Genomic DNA, 18,313 nt, shown 5'->3' with positions numbered 1-18,313 from the left:
AAAATAAGGTTTTAAGATCTGACATGGTTAAGAAATGCCATCTTTTTTTATCAATGTAAACATACGCTTGCGGTTAGTAACCAATAAAAAAAAATAGAATGGTAGCAATATATTTAACCCTTTCGACTTGGATGCGCCAAAATCCTCGGAAATATAAATCTCGGAATTCGCGAGTGGAAAGTGTTAAATGTTAGCTGACAAAATTACATAGTAACTAAACCTAAAAAAAATTGTTTTTTCTCTAGTCTTCTGTATATGGACAGCAATGATTTGGCCAGTATCACAGGTCTACGTTTTTGCTAGATACTATCGAAGTTTGGAGAGCACCCGAGGAAATATGCTGGATGAGAAGCGTGAGATGGGCATATCCAAAATGAGCGCAACGTTGACTACGATCGGTTTTTCTACATTTAATCGTTTAATAATCTATAAATTTGCAAACGAAGTGCCTTTGTGAGCAATATTTTTATTCGTGTATTTAGATACCATATTATTTAATTATATAAGAATTATTGCCTTTCTCGGAGTACGCTTGACGATTGCAGTTCGGGACTTTAAGTATACACCAGATTAAGATTAAGATTGAAATAATTTAGTTATTTATAAGAAATTATTTGTAAGTAAATAGTTACGATTATAATATTATCATTAAAATATTGTTATGGAAAAACAACTATTGAGTTGTTTTTCCAACATGTCAAGATAGTAAATAATGCTCCTTTACGGTTGACAATTGTAAATTCCCCATATTTACTAAATGCCCTTAACTGGACAGTTGTAAATAAAATAGAGAATGAAGAAAAAAAAAGTATACACCAGTATATTCATGACTAGTCAACATCTTTTACATTGCAAATTCATTGTAACATCCATTGTGAATGCCCCATGGTACGTCAACCACCAAATTATAAACAATGTTCAAAAAATCGAGACTGTATGTGAAACTATAAAAGGGTCAGCAATAAATATCACTCAAAGATTAATCAACACACAAGTCCTTGTCTTCAACATATTGTGCAGAACATCCTGACCAGAGGACTAATGAAAAAATGGCCAGAAGATCTCAATGAAACCAATTAATATGAATTTTATGTTAAGTAACTAGTTTTACATTGCCCATATTATAAAGTCTCATTGGAGAAGATCCGAAACGTGATAGTTCGTTAACACTCGTTATAGAAAAGCTTTTGTAGTTCTGATTGTCTGCAATGAAGAGAAAGAAAAAATTCATTTGCACTTGTTCATAAAGAGGCAAGGTCTTTTGAGATGACTACTGCCTCAGCTAGTTAGCTACATGACATCTCATTAACAGGCAATTTGACGATGCGAAATTGTGAACGTTTGACACGTTATCCAACACGGTGAACAATTTCAGAACATTTTCGGCATAGATAATACAATTGTATTGAATTTACATATCCAATTTTCGACGGTTGTCAACGAAAAAGAAAAGTTACTGCGTGCAATATTCAAAACCTCTGTGTTAAAAATTCAAATTTAAAAATATTCAAATTTCGACGCGCAACCTCTTTGATTTCCTTCTGTGATTCTGCCAGGATAGAATCGAAGTTAAAAACAAGAATCGAATCACCGACAACTTCTGCTCCTTTTGCATGTAATCAATGCAAAATAAGGAGTAATATTGGTCTGAAACATTTACAGTAGCCATTTATGAAAATACTCAATAATGCTGCAGGAAGATAATAGCTTCCTGCAATGGTACAGCAGTACTATACTTTTTGCAACCACTGTGTTAGTAAAGTTAAGCATTTTCCGGTCTAGTCTCCGATCCGATCTATCGAATATTATCAATTAGAGAGCATAGAGATCATGTAAATTGAAATACAAAATTGAATAATTGTAGAAAAATTGGTGAAAAAAATGTATTCATTATACATAACAAAAAAAAATTAAAACTTAAATGTAAGGTGACCATACGTCCTAATTTGGCCGGGACAGTCCCGGATTTGAATCTTGTGTACCGGGTTTTTCTAAAAGCAATATTTGTCCCGAATTTAGATCTTTTGTGCCGCATTCTCCCGGGTTTTCAAAAAGTATAGGTCTATATTGAATCTTCGCTCTTACTTGATAATAAAATTACAACTACCCTTCATATATCTGAAAATGTTATGTACAACTAGTATGTTTATATGAAAAGGCGGGTAAAAATAGCCTCTAAAATTCATAATAATAAATTTATATTTGAAATTTTACGAAAATTAACAAAAATTATGAGAATGAACTTCTTGGCTGCCTGAGATACCTAAGTGGAATCCTAATTATTTTTAAATAATTATAAAGAAAATTGAACAAAATTATATAATAAGTTTGAAAGCTGTAGGATTTCTATTGCATTCTTAAATAATGTTTGTTATTTTAAAATCATATTAAATTTTTCAATATTTACCCTCCTCCCCTTATAATTAAAAATTACCGTCAGGGTTTTGACTTGAAATGTCATTAATAAAAACTTCAAAACTAATTTTATTAAATATTTTTCATTCTTTTATGGATTGCAAATTTCTGTTCATCTAATATTGCTAATAAAATTAAAAGCACACACGATTTGTCTTAATACAAGACACCACCAACAGTTTTAATTAATAAACTACTGGATGGTGTTATAGTATTCTGTGGAAAGCTGTGACAAGTCACACCACTGTAATTGAATTTCTTTTAATAATAATTGTTTATTTTCAGGATATCAAATGTGATTATTTTGTAATGTTTGCGCATATTATATTGCAAATGTATATGCAAGTATGTGAATATTTCGGCTGCAAAATTAACAAAAATTACGAATCATCATATTGAGAACATTTTCTACTTTGTATGCAAAAAGCAAGTTGCGATAGGCGTAATGAATATGAGATGTGTAAATTTGCAAAGAATAATGTCATTTTGACTCAAATGCTCTCATTCTTAACATGTAGACATTCGTCCTAAATACATATGTGCATTTGAACGTTGTGGGTTAAGCTATAAAATGACTCAAATGGTTAAGAATTCGGACTATAACCAATAAAACCTATTTCCGAATTGAAAAAAATAGTTCAATTTTTGTGGTAAAATATTTAGAAATGAAGGCACGTAATTGTCTAGCAAACGTCTGATAGTAGAGTTTAGTTTTAAATTCATATTCCATTCAGTTATCAATATCAAATACGTTTAGTTAATAGCATCAAGGTATATGTGATTGGAGTTAGTAGTATCAAAGTAGTATTCCCAAGTAGCCATCGTATAATTCACAAAGTTCTGATTGTAATATATCATGTAAAATAAATAATAGGCATCAAAATTTTTGGTAATACTAAAATAAGCACAAATTTTTACTTTGCTATACATTTTTGCTTACGGTGCCTTTGTATTACTTTATTCTCAAAATATGAACATTCATTCTGCTTTTCCTAGTTGTAGTAAATAATAGTAAATGCTTATATGTGCAATGGGTACTTGATAAAAATCAAAAGATGCTAAAGACGATTTTCACCAGTTTTCGATCAAATTCTTCGCGATTAACACACAAGTCTGTACGCGTAATTGCTATTCGAAAATGAAGGTCAATTGACCATAAGAGTTTGTATACAGATTAAATAAAATGACAATAAAATAAAACATCGCATATGTACCCGAGACACCACACCCGAGTCGGCGGCGCGTCGAGACTTCGGCTGGGCGAAATTCTTGAACGCGCGCCTTGCAAAAATATTGCAACAATGTCACTGAAAAGTATTACAATGTTAAGTCGTAAAGAAATATGTTCTTTTAAGTCTAAATTGATGATTCGTTCTGTTGATATTATGATAAGACCTTGGTACATTGATGTACATGTCATGAAACCTAGAACTTTAAAGGATAAGCCACAAACCGGAATGTTAAACAAACCGATGGAACGATCATTAATTATTGTTAACTGCTGCAATATCGACAATTATCTCTTATCATATATAAACATTGAATTTTTTGCATGGATACGTTTTGAATTGAAATAATTATCTATAGCTTCATTATCTGTTTAATAGAATATTGGCAATATTTGCACATTGCATATTTAAGCATCGGAATGGAATAGCATAAACATCCGTTTTTCTCGGTCTTGATTATAAATATATAGGCTGTAAAATAGACCAATGTTATGGAAAGACTATGCAACATGTCAGTTTTCATACAAAATCGTACTAAAAACTAAAAAAATGCATATATTTATTACTGTACCTCATCGTACTCTTAAAATGCAACTTCACTTATATGTTATTAAACCATATCATGGAGATCCAGTTATCATAACATTGTTTTTTGACATTTATGCGTTTTATATGTTTTCCATGGATTTTAACAGTATTTAATATCATTTTGTATGAAAACATAACCTTGCCATAACATTAATCTATTTTACGGCAGAATCGGCTAAATATAAAAATGTAAATTTGTGATTAGGTTTTTTAACAAATACTTTGCACACAAGTGAACATTTCGATATAGCGGCACCACAAAACTTGTTTATAGGATGTATAACGCCATTTATAAATTCTTCAAAAAAATAAAATATAAAATACATGTAAAAACTTTTTTTTCGTTTATGCTAATGATGAAAAAAGAAACATTATCAAACATATACGAAATAATTGGATATTTTGTTCGTTTTGGTTAATTTCAACGGATAAATGCCTAATATTTGTTGGTCTTAAACAGCGAACTACCAAAAGTAGAGCTTTTATTTGTTTATTTAAATTTATAATTATATAGATATAATAAATTAGTTTTTGAGTTTTAAATATTCTAATTAATTATTTTCATTTTCAAATTATTTCTGTTATAAATAAAATAGTTGTCTCAAGATAATTATCAAAATCGTATTGTTCTGCATGTGAAATTAATGTGATAATTAATTTGTGATGAATTCCGAAATTTAAAATTAAACTCCATTCCGTTATTAATCTCGTCTTTCAGAATTCATTGTTTGTGCTCCATTTTTAAAACAATAAGTGATTCAATTATAAGTCCATGCATATATAAAATACCACAGATATTTAATTCAGATTAAACAAATTCTTATAATGAATGGAAACAAGATACGCCTATCTTTCAAATTATTGCAAATATATGGGAAATTATGATGGTTAATAGAAAAGTTGATTAAGTCTACTTAGATATTAAATGAGTGAATCGCATTATAGTTCAATGATATAAATTTATTATTCACTTTTTTTATTATACTGATTTTTTATTGTAAATATTACAAGAAGATTTGTAAATATCTATAATAAAGAGTGAATGAAATCGATCACATACGTCATCGTTCTGCAAATAAGTAATTATTGAAATTGAAAATAAAATATAGGTTCGACCGTAAAAAAAGAAATTTTAGCATCGATATGGAATTGCATTAAAATGAAAGATCGCGTGTCATTAATATGAATCGTGTTTAAATTGAAATTTTCAATTACTTATATTGAATTGCGTTTATGAATCTTAATGCAATGAAAGGTAAAGAAATAGGAAAAATAAAATATTCAGATAGACATTCGAGCATTGGTACCGTGTAATAATATTTTAACCATCAACAGAGTGATTTTTAGATATCCATATATGTATATACAGATACATATAAAGACAATATATTTAAGAAATTTAAAATAGATTTTAAATTTAATTTTAGCAATAAAACATTTCACTAATTCATTTGTACACTTTTGCAGTGTCCCATATAATGACCAATTTATGTGCGAACACACAAACGTTAATTGACGTAACATATTTATTATTAACTTCCTAAAGCTTATGTTTTCGCTATAAATTCCAATTTGCTAAGTTTATGTTTTCTCGACGTTTCACGTCATTCTAAATCGTTAAACATCAAAATTGGAAAAAGTATGGATATGAGCCGAAAATAGATGGTTCATCGATTTCAAAGATTTGAAAACTATTTAATCAACATTATTAGCGTTGATTAATTTTGAGCGATGATTGGCCGAACCGTTTCTTTATAATTAGCAGATAAGTGTAATTTTTTAATAACAACTTCATCAAAAATCCTAAATCAACTTTGAAAATTAAAAAACTGGTTCGCGAGATAACTGTTGAAAAATTGGGCGTTTTTGGTAAAGATCAGCCGGGCTGTTTCTTTGTAACTAATTGTTAAATTTTCTTTTTGAAGATTTTAATAAAATTTGCATTGTAATAGATATATTGATTTAAATAAACATTTTTGAAATATTATATATTTACGACAAATGGTTTAATAACAAAAATTCATTCACATTTTGAATAACGTAAGTGTGTACTCGTAATAATTATACATTTATTACTTAATCGTAAAATAATTTATACCATTTAAACTGTTTGTCAAATATAACTAGTATGCAAGGCAAATTTGTACAAAAATTAATAAACTGAAATGATTTATAGCACTATAACAGTGGTTTCCAACCTTTTCGTATCCTCCCCCTTATTTTTTGCAGTGATTGTTTTCTAACAAACTATTTTTATAAATAAATGATAAGTTCAAATGATATAATTCATTTATCAAGCTACAAAAATAATTTAAAATATTAAAAAAATTAATTAAAATATATACATAAAAATAATTATTTATTCAATCATTTTTTATATCAGACTCTCTGAGCGGTCGCGCCCCACAGGTTTGAAACCACGGTATTATAAAGTTCTATACTACTCTATAATTTTAAAACTCGCTTAAATGATATATTGATTATTGAATAGGTCGATGACAAATTTTAATTCAATTAGAGCCTGAAATTCCATCTAGCTTCAATTTAATTTAATATAATGTATTTATTTGAAAATTATCTAAATATTGGGTTGCAATAATTTTGTTAAAAAAATTTATATATATTTATTAATTTTGTCAAAGTTTGAAAGATATTTCAAATATAACAAGTATTTTACTATTCCCATTCCAATGCCACAAATGAATAGAAAACATAACGCATTTTTCCGAAAATTATGTCTACATTTGCAGTTTTTAACTATCATCACTAATTGCAATATCATAGCTTATAATGTATTATATTATAGTATCAAATCAAATAATATAAATATTTGGTTACTATCAAAAATACTCGATTTGAAAATATGTGTGCACGATAGTCTGCAGATAGACCGGAAAACATTTCTAATACTTAAAGTGATCTTCTTGTCTCCGTGTTTTGTTCTAAAATTAACCTCGTCAGGGCGATGCTGGTTTATTTAGATGAGCGTAATATATAGTAACATCTCGAATCGCTTTCAGCTTATGAAATTTGATACAAAACTAATTTTTGCGTAAAATTTCATTTTTAATTTAATAAAATAGATAGAACTAAAATCGATACAGAAAAGTCTTCATATTGAAAACTGGTAGATGTCATATTGGGATATTTATATGAAAATAAATTAAATTTCATTTTTAATTTAATAAAATAGATAGAACTAAAATCGATACAGAAAAGTCTTCATATTGAAAACTGGTAGATGTCATATTGGGATATTTATATGAAAATTTGTAATATTCAGAAACATGCTTATTGCCAGAAGAAGAATATTGGGCAAATAAATATTTTTTATTTTTGTTTGAAAATATTTGGATGCGAATGGAATAACTATTCAGGTAAATCAATCAAATTTTCAATCTTTATAATATTGGAATTCAGGTAATATTTATTATCAGATTATAAAATATATGTAAATTCTATTTATAAACGTAAGTATATGTATATGTATATATATGTATATATATATATATATATATATATATATATATATATATATATGTAAACATATATGCCATGATTAGATGTTAATAATATACGCAGTAACTATGTTTTACGAGAAGACAGTAAATTTCTAAATAAAAAAAAAATTATATGAAAGAAGGGTACATTATTTTTAAACAAATAAAAAATATGTTTTAAAGAAACGATAATTTAATTTGAACAAGTAAAATAAATACTAAAAAATCAAGTATTCGCTTTTATATGTTAAGTTCATAATCTGCGAGCCTATTTATAAAATATGTAAGAATTTACATATAAGTATATCTAAAAATAAGGTCGATCGAAACTTATAAAAAATGACATTTTATAATTTAATCCTCTTTATTAAATTTATATTTTATTCACAACTACCTAAAGGGGCATTGAGTAAATTGGGGACACGGCACTTTTGGTTTTTTAATTATGTCGTTAACTTTCAAGCTGTAATTTCTTTTTAATAAACTTTCATTATAAATTTTGATTTAAAATCAATAATAAAAAATAGATATATCTGAATAAGTATAAAATATAAATTAAGTTAAAAATATCTATTAAAATTATAAGAGGTTTAAATATAACATGTTCGTAAAAGTTTCAGCAAGGTTCAAAAATTGACAGGCGTTTTATTTTTAAATACCTTTTATAGAGTAGTTTTATTTTTGAATTGGTTTTGATATCCGAAATATGATTTAACACCTTTCATAGAGTAGTTTAGATTATCAAAATTTATTCGTTATATACGATGAATGCTATAGCATTCACGTCAAGTATTACGTTTCTATTTTAAGCAATTCGCTTGCCCAAACTAATTTATGACTAAGACAAAATATAAAAAAAATACAAAAATACCTAAAGAACCAGTTAGTCATTACCTTGACAGGTATAATAATTACAAAAACTTTAGGTTATATAAAATTAAATTCAAAATAATTGATTTTAAAATTTGAATGCTATAGCATTCATGTCATTCTACACCACAATGAAACTAAATGCTGTTGCTTTCACGTCCGTGTGATAAAGATATTTTAAGAAAGGATCTCTTAAGTTTACTATAAGCAAAATCGAAGACTTAATCCAAATATTTTCGACATATCAGTTATCACTATTTGAAAATTAGCCAAATCACTGTTATTCTTTTTGCATTCCTGATCCCTTCCGCTTTCAATACTAGATTATAACATGATCAAATCGATAAAACACGGAATTTTAATACACGCACCGTTGGAAATTTAAATATAAAAATTCACGAAAAATCGTATGGTTAATAAAAATAGTATTAATTAAGATATAAAAAATCACAATTGGTACTTACAGGAAATCGCTGTAGCGTACGCGGGCCGAAGACGGACTGTGCTTTGGTCCTTTCTGTGGCACAATCAGAACACGACTTGCCAAGAATAGATTAGCCAACTCCGCCTCATGGGATGGTAAGGGTAAAACTTTCTGTCCCCACTTCACATACACCTATGAATTTAAATTTATATATATATATATATATATATACATATATATGTATGTATACATATTTACACATATTTATATACCTTTATATTTTATATATACATTTATAAGATATCACGTATAAGACCTGTACGAAAATTGCATATCTGCTTTCAATATACAAATACCTCAGGTTACTCTCCTAGATTTGTTATTCATTCATTCCATGAATGTTAAATTAATGGCACTATGATCTAATATTTTTATCAATATCATTATGTTAATTGAATAATAATAATGTATAGGTATACCTGATTTGATTCGTGTAAAAACTAGTGGGGAGGATGGCATAGTGCCTTAAGGCAAATTGCTCGATCTTCCCGTACCAAAAATTATTTTTTTTTAAAAAGATTAACATTTTTTAAAAAAAACTTACTCTGAAAAAATTAGATTTTTGAGAAACTATACATTTTTGACAAAAATTTACTTTTTTTTTGAAAAAAAAAAAGACTTTTTGAAGAAAAATTTATTTTGAAATATTTTGAAAATTCTGAATTTTTTTCAAAGCAATCGTACTGCTTTAACTGCATAGAGACAAAATATAGAAGCGCGTAAGCGCCGCGTTGCCGTCTAACGGATATTAAACATTGTTACGAAACCCATAGGAATGTAAACAAAATTTATATTTATATTGGTAAAATCTCTATAAAATATCTGATAATTTGATGTGCATACATCTAATGATCATTTTTGACCGCCAAATGGCATTTTTTTACTTTTTTTACTAGATCTCCAAAACCGCTAGACCTGCCTTCATGAAAATTTGATCAGTTCTTCATCTTGTTAATACAACTAAAATGTTTTGAATTATTCAAATCGGACGCTCCGTTCTCTTAAAAACTGAGTTACTGTTTTTGGCACTTTTTGCCCCATATCTTCGGATCGGCTAGACCTGCGTCCGCCAAAAACTAATCAGCACGTCTCCTTATCAATACGTATCGAATGTTTTTTTAATTATTCAAATCGCTTCATCCGTGTTCCTGAAATAGTCGACGAAAATTTGTATCCGCGCACACACACACACATATACATCAATTTTTTCTAAGGTATGCCAAAATGTTCAGAAGGTTTTGAAACTAATAAAAATTTTCCTTTTTGTTTTTTTTTGCGATTACTATAACTTGCCCTACGGGAAGTTAAAAAATATTTAATCTAACGATAAGTATTACTCTTGATTTGTTTTATAATTCGCAAATGATAAAGCAATATTATAAGTAATAGTAATAGATTAACTAAATTAAAATAAGCAGTTAAATAGAATTCATAAGATAACAGGAAATAATAATGGTTTTTAAATATTTTGATAGTTGGAAACTAACTGCAATGTTGCTTTAGAAAAATTAACATATTAAAAATGATGTTATTGTACATATTAAAACAATTTTTAATTATCATAAATAGCAAAATAAATAGGAATAAATTTATAAATTATTACATATAAATGAATAAATGATTGAATACATAGAAACTATTCTATTGACCAAATTACAAATTAACTATCTTGCTAAGGTGCTTTCTTTTCAATAATCAAAGATTAAATTAGAATTCTATAAAAATAATTTGACAAATGTATCTAAATCGTAGGGGTTTGTTATAATGATTTTTTTTTCGGTAAATAACATTTAGGGTTTAACCCTTTTGACTCGGATGCCGCCGAGTAATATGGGTATTTTAGCCAGTTGGTAGAAATCAAAATGCTTGATTTTAAAATTTATGAATACAAATTATTATTTTTATTTAAATTATCAATTTTTGTATAATTTATTATTTAATAATATAAGATTAATCTTATTAAATAATAAATTATACAAAAATTGATAATTTCTTGATTTTTACTGTTTATTTAAAATACTGAAGCTAACAATTATTGTCACCTTTGATAAATTGCGATTCAAAAATAAAGTAAAACCTTATATAAAATTTACTTCACGTCTAACCCAGATTTTTCGTACAGAAATTCGACTTGACCGATATATGATATTAGCTGTTTGAAAACAGCCTGTTTTCATCAATCCCAGCTCAGTTTTCGCCAAATTTCCAAAAAAAATTCACTAACCACAATGTCTCAAGATTTTGTGATTTTTATATATTACTGAAATCTATTTCATTCTATATTTGTGGAATGTATTCAATTTCACAAATATGGACGTATTCACAAAATTTACACACACTATGGGAAAAATGCTTGATACAAAATACGAAAGTGTAACAGAATTTTTGGTTTTTCTCGTGTGTACATATATACTCATATACACACATATGTATGCATACGAACGAATATTCATAAGTTTAAAGAACGTGTTTTTAAGAAAAAAGTGTATGTCGACATACACACTCGATCGAGTAGTATATATGATGTATTTTCAGATGCAATTTTTGGTCGTGTCAGAAAAAATGTCCCAAACTATTCAAATGGTTAAAAAACATTTAATTCAAAAACAACAGAATTTATTTTGAAGATGTGACGAGTTGATTGTTTTTTTTTTAGAAAAATGCAAGTTTTGCGATTTTGGAGATATAAAGAAAAATTGTGCAAATCTTATATTCGGTGGTGAAAAATGATAATTTGACTTGAGTTTTAATATTATTTTTTACTTATAAAAGTAAATATTGCAAATGGTATACGTTTATATAGCATCATTATTAAAACAACACGAACTTATAAAAATTTTAATCTCATACAAATCCAGCCATTCGCTGCCTAATCCACCAAGAATGCTCAAAAAGACCTGGCTGCCGCGCCACTGATCTAACGCATGTTCCCAATCTGAATCAGTCTATTTATATGACGATTTTTTCACATTTATTGCCTTTTTATTTTATTTGTTTGATTTTATATCCGTTTATTATTGTATTTAACTTTTCTTTCGTTTTTACGAAACTTTTTCGTCTAATGAAATATTGCTGTTTGCAAGATTTCATTTTTCTCAGAGCTGATCCTTACGATTTAGGTTTTGTTTAATTTTTTTTTTAATTTTGGAAAAATGTTCGCATTCGAAACTTTTGAAATTATAAGCAATCTATGTTGGTCTCTTTTACTCATCACTATTTATTAAATAATCAAATACAGAAATTTAATTTTATTGTTTTAAAGCCTTCGATCGATAAATGGTGTTTTAATATTTCTAATAAAATATTATATAGACGCTGACTATCTTGTGCAACTGCGATAACATACTCCGGAAAAGTTCTCAATGGTTTATGTTCATTTTATAATATACTTTTATGCTATACTCAGTTTTAACTTCCTCAAGAAGAAATCAATGCTTTCGCAAAAAATCCGACTTGCTAAATTTATTTTTTTTAAACGTTTTCTTGACGTTTCTGTGAGACCAAATTTGGATGAGCAGTGTTGTACAATTGCGTTTGTACGTCAATTTTTGATCTTTCGACGAAGTTTTCTCAAACAACGCCTGAACTGAATTCAAAATTTTTAAATCCACTCGACGAAACTTGATATGGACTAGCGCTAGTCATAGATTGGCTGAGTCGTTTCTTCAGAATTAAAAAGTTCGGTAAAGTTCATGGTCTAACACTAAACGAACTTCCTAAAATAATAAAACCCTACAAAGAGTGGCTGAATTAATAAATATAATTAACACGTTCACGCCGGGGCCGATTTCGGCATGTTTTTCTGTGAGGCTACACGTGGTTATTGCCTTCGAAATGCGGGTCACCAGTGGCCCACGCCGGCGTGAATGTGTTTATGCACTGTAATTCATGTAAGAGTTATAGATATTATGAGCCTGTTTGAAATTGGGATATCAATTGCAAATTGCATTAATTCTTTTTTAGTGAAAGCGTAAACATCGTTTTCAAAATGCAATAGTTGAAAATTTTATCTAAATAGCGAAATAAATTGATCTTATCCAATCGACTTATATTCATGCAACTTGCTAAGACAAAATACCACTTACACATAGCTGTAGTTGTTTTGAATTTAGATGATAAAATATTCACTGACAAAAGATAAATTTTAAATTCACACCTTAATTTTTTGTGAGTGACTCACATACGTTGATAACTGTAGCATAAAATTTTTCAAATTCTCTTCATAATATGATAAATATTTTATCTGCCATTTGATTGCAGACACTATAATTTATTTGTTGTTCTATTGCAGAACATAACTTATAATATCAATTAATTAGTATTATTTAATTATTTGAATAATTGAAACAATATTTAATAAACTAATTGTGACAATTAGTTCATTTTCAACCTTCTCGATAGGAATCAACGTCGCTTTTCGTATATCTAATATCTGACATTTAAATTTGATTGCAGGCATTTCAAAATTTATTATTGTTTCTTACAAGTAAATGTAGGAAGATTGAAATGTAAATACAATAGACAAAAGTAAACCCAAGGTTTAACGAGTTTAAGGAAAATGCCATTGTCTCAGTTTGACTCCTCTTCAGTGGATAAAAGACACAAATTATTTGAAAATAGAAAAACCACGATTAATGATTAATGAAATATTGCCATCATCCAAAATGAATGTATATATTTAACTTAGGTTTAATTTTAGAAATCAAATATACTTTTATTTCATAAACATGGCTCTTATACAAGATTTATATTCATTGATTGTGGTTTCTGTGTTTACCAGTTTAACAACTGGATAACAAATTAAACTATTCTTTAATAATGAATTGATTATTATTAGTAATTGCTTTTCGTCTTGAACAAATACATCTGTAAAAAACCTGCTACTGAACCATTTCCAAAAATTTCAGATACTTATTTTATTAAATAAATTTGTTTTACATATAATATGTACATATAATATGAATTTTTTCAGTGATGAATTACATGAATTGAGCCATTGGATCATCTTCCCTTCTACGTTTCATGTAATAAGCCTCCATTTCCTCAGATGTTGGTTCTTGTACAACTGCCATACTATTATATGATCGTTTCCTCTCATCCATTGTCAAAAGTTCTTCAGCCTTTTTAATGTTTAATTCCTCTCGCTGCAAAGCTTCTTTTAATTTATCCATTTTCGATTTTTCGAGTTTTTCTATTTTTTTCAATTTTTTTCTTTTCTTTCTGTTTCTTCTTCTTACTTTTCTTCTTTTTCTTTTCAGTTTTCGATGCTTTATATTCCTCTTCTGAACTATGTGAAGATGATGATTCAGAATCACTTTGTTCCTTTGATTTTTCAATCACATCTTCTATTACTTCAGAAGTTGGTACTTCAGGTATTTTAAAAGTATTATCTGGTTTTACATCATTATTGCACATAGATTTTCCAGATTCTCCAACACAATATGAGTTTTTAATAAATGAATGACAACACTTGTAACCCCATAGATGATTGCTCCAGTAAGAACCCCATACTGATGTATGATTATTTATTAAAGCATCCTCCTCATACTTCGTTCTAATAATTTTCTTTTCTTGGCCTTTAATTACATCTCCATATCTGGAGTATTCAACATACTCTTCTGTTTGAGCAAGTAATAAGCTCTTCGGAGGCACTTTTAAATGCTCTTCACCACCATATCTTTCTAAAACTGAATCTTTGACTAAAGATTTTATTTGATCTTTCTTCTTTTCATACTCTTGTTGTAATAATTCTAATTTTGTTGGTTCAGCTAACAAATGTACATCAACACCACTACCATAAGCTTCCCAGGCAAAACACTGTGCTACTGCATGCTTCTGCGTGTCGCCTGTGAAACGTACAAAGTTTTCTCCAACAAAGTCTGATTCATCTGCATTGGGATTTGGATTGTCACGCATTGATCGAGTCTTTGGATCATAATAAGCTGAATTTGGATCTAAATTTCTAAGATATTTTGCTGTATCCTCCCGAATACGTAAGTTTCTTACTGTAATACGTTGCTTAGAATCCACTTTAGTTCCAGGCATATCTACTTCATCAACATATTTATCCTCATCCCCTTGTTCATCTTCTGAATCTGATTGTGAAGCGTTAGGATCTTGTTTTAATTTTTCAGCACGTAATTGACGTTTAGCTTCTTCTATTTTTTGGTATTCTTCAATAATAGCTTTATGCTGTGAAGGGTCATATCCACTCCATCTATCTCGTTTACCGTCATAATCTACTACTAATTCCGGTTGAACAAATTCATCTGGTGCAATTTGGGCACCAGTAAATTTAGCCCCAACTTTTCGAGGTCTTTCCATACAATCTTTTTTCTTATGTGTCATTGCACCACAGTTTTCACAAGCGCCTTTTCTATATTTTGCGACGATCTTAGAAGTGTCAACTCCTCGTTTATACCATTCATCTAACCCCGATAACTTCTTCTTTTCCTCTTGGGGACGTTGATGCTTTAAAGTGGGACCACTTGTTCCATAATACCATGGCGCTGAACTAATATATTGCGGTATATGAGGGTTAATATCGCGGCCTTGTTCGTCAACGGCAGCAGGCGCTGTACCTGCTTTTCTTGCTTCCTCTAGTTCTTTCAGTTTACGCCAATCTTCACGAGACTTCTTTTTCGGTTCATCTTCAATGACATCAGATCTGTCTCTAAGCAATTGGGACACAGTAGCCCCAGTACTTCTACTAACCATTTTGATATTATTTTGCACAAGCACGCGTATAATGAATATAACTCAATACTAAAATTTAGATATTATAATGCAATTTAATAATTGATACAAAAATAAAAGTAGACTCATTTCTGAAAACCTACACACAAAGATAGACTTTTAGTTTTAGCGAATTTGACATTTCTACGCACACGGGCAAACTTACTTCAGATTATTTACATATAGACAGACACACCAACATAAAACAGTAACATCTAAATCTAGTAAATTTATACTTGTTTATCTATGATCTAAATAATAACGTTTCTCTGATTTATGAATCTCTTGAATGTTTATTATCATCTTATTTATTTTATTTTCTCGTCAACTAATAAAGAATAATTATTTGTTCATTCTGATTAATCTTATTTATCTATGACAAGTGCCTCCAACAATTCAACGCTGGCAACGTTAAAAACCAAATGTTGGCATGAAGTTCGATCCTTTCAAATGTCACTTGAATATGGTTTGTAGCAGTGTCAAATTATTGTTTTTATATGCTCTTTTATTATCAGCCATCAATTTTGCAAAGATTCAATTTACATTATTCAAACAATACTTATTTTTTTTATCCATCTATCTTGAAATCACCGTTAAAACACAAGAAACTTGACCATAGTACAATTTTTTAACCTATCACTATACTGCAAGTTTCTACAATATTTCTAAATGCGCAAATGAGGGTATCAACATCAAACAATATTTTGTTAATGAACTTTGACAGTTCCAGTTTTTTCCTATTTTTTTCTATTCCTAGTTTTATATCATCACAATATTTTCCTATGTTATTCTCAGTTTGATGCTGCGTTTAGAAGTGTATATTTAATGGATTTTTTGCCGGCAAAAGAATCTCAAGACATCAGACATTAAAACCAAACAATATATAATATTATCTTGCTTCAAACAATCTGTCATTTTTACAAATGTTTTTGTTTTCAAAGAAGTATTAAATAATAATTGTATTGTTGGGCTTAAGGGCTTTCTCTTTCTAAGGTTTTTCACTGAAATGAGTCCTGTATTTGAATAAATAAATATAAACTACACACACATATATATATATATATATATATATATATATAATATATTGGTACAGAAAACCTACTTCGTCAGGTGCATATCATCACTACACCTAATACTACCCGTAATAGTACACGCAATTATTTTATCTCATTCTTCTTTTCAAAGTCAGAACACAACATTAATAACCAAAACTCAAACTCCTATCCAACCTGTCCACTTCATTGCCAAAAAAAAGTTTTTTTCTCAAATTAAATCTTTATCGATCCACATAAAATTGGACTCCTAGCATAATTCAGTAAATCATAGTACGTAATTCCATAAAGTTTTTAAAGCACCAATTTTTTATCGTAATACCTTCATAAATGTATTAGAATAGATTAAATTAATTGTGATAGTATAATTAATAATACTTTGATATAATTTCAAATATTTATTGTGGGTTACTGGGATAAGTATTGAATTTAATACATTTTGAAAAATATAAGAAGTTAAAAAAACTTATGAACTTAAACTAAAAGTTTATTATCAAGAAAATCAAACAAAAACTATGAATTAATGAACAACAGAGAGAGTTAGCAATGTCATAATAGTCTCGATTTGTGTTATTTAGAACTCAGGGCTTATTCCTTATATTCTTTAAAACCTTTATATTAAAATTTTATTTAGTCGTAATGCCATTTTGCCAGTTTTCGTACTTGAATATTTATATATACAAATCGATTCCGGTCTGATTAAAGATATATGTGACAAGTTCGTGAATTTTCAAAAAAATGACTTGAATTAAAATTTTCAATATATCTTGCAAAGAAAATAAATAAACAACAATTAGGTATGTATATGGAAATCGTCGATGTCATAGATAAATAAACATAAAATGATCGGTGTTTAGAATTACACAAAAAACATACTATAATTTCGTCACAATAATATACAGTCATTTCCAAACTTATTCACATGATAAGAATCAATAAATTTAACTATGATAGTTTATCATAGTTGAAAATAAAAAACAAAAATAACAATTTCAATCTAACTTTTCGTTATTGCGTGTCTCAAGTAATACTGATGCTTAAGATGGGTGAATATAATTACGACAAAAATTAAATTGTCAATTTCTCGAAAATTGTGTTTTATAACAAGTTGATTTCGCTACACAATTAGCTTATTAGCTTATTAGCTAATAATTTTACTAATTTAAATAAACTTACGGTTAGCGGCGAGTGTGGCTTAGAAGTTAAGCACTCAACTCAATTCAGAAGTACTTGGATCGAATAAATTGATATTATGGACTTAAAAAATTGTCCCTGAAATAATAATAATTAGCAAAACAAACTTACCAGTAGGATATCACATAACATCCTTTAAAAAATATAACTACCGAACTAACACTGTACCGCCTTAAACTGATAGATAAACTGTAAACACTGACCTACACTGACCACTGATGAATACGAAGCGATTATTACTTAGGC

At 28.3% G+C, this 18,313-nt stretch overlaps 2 protein-coding genes across 6 annotated transcripts in view; one reads left to right on the top strand and one right to left on the bottom strand.

The window, feature by feature from the left end:
* LOC113368138 (tropomyosin-2) overlaps window positions 1-18,313 on the top strand; it is a 67,032-nt gene that overhangs the window by 29,871 nt on the left and 18,848 nt on the right. The window lies entirely within an intron of this gene.
* On the bottom strand, window positions 14,066-15,964 carry LOC113368137 (pre-mRNA-splicing factor Slu7-like). Its single transcript, XM_026609699.1, is given in 2 exon segments — window positions 14,066-14,272; window positions 14,274-15,964. Coding segments are annotated over 2 exon segments (1,737 nt in total). The 5' UTR covers window positions 15,804-15,964.

This window comes from Ctenocephalides felis, unplaced genomic scaffold (assembly GCF_003426905.1).
Source record: "Ctenocephalides felis isolate EL2017-DRISC unplaced genomic scaffold, ASM342690v1 CF-g0.4_SCAFFOLD_01170, whole genome shotgun sequence".
Classification (NCBI taxonomy): Eukaryota; Metazoa; Arthropoda; class Insecta; order Siphonaptera; family Pulicidae; genus Ctenocephalides; species Ctenocephalides felis.
This window is presented reverse-complemented; position numbering and strand designations above follow the sequence as displayed.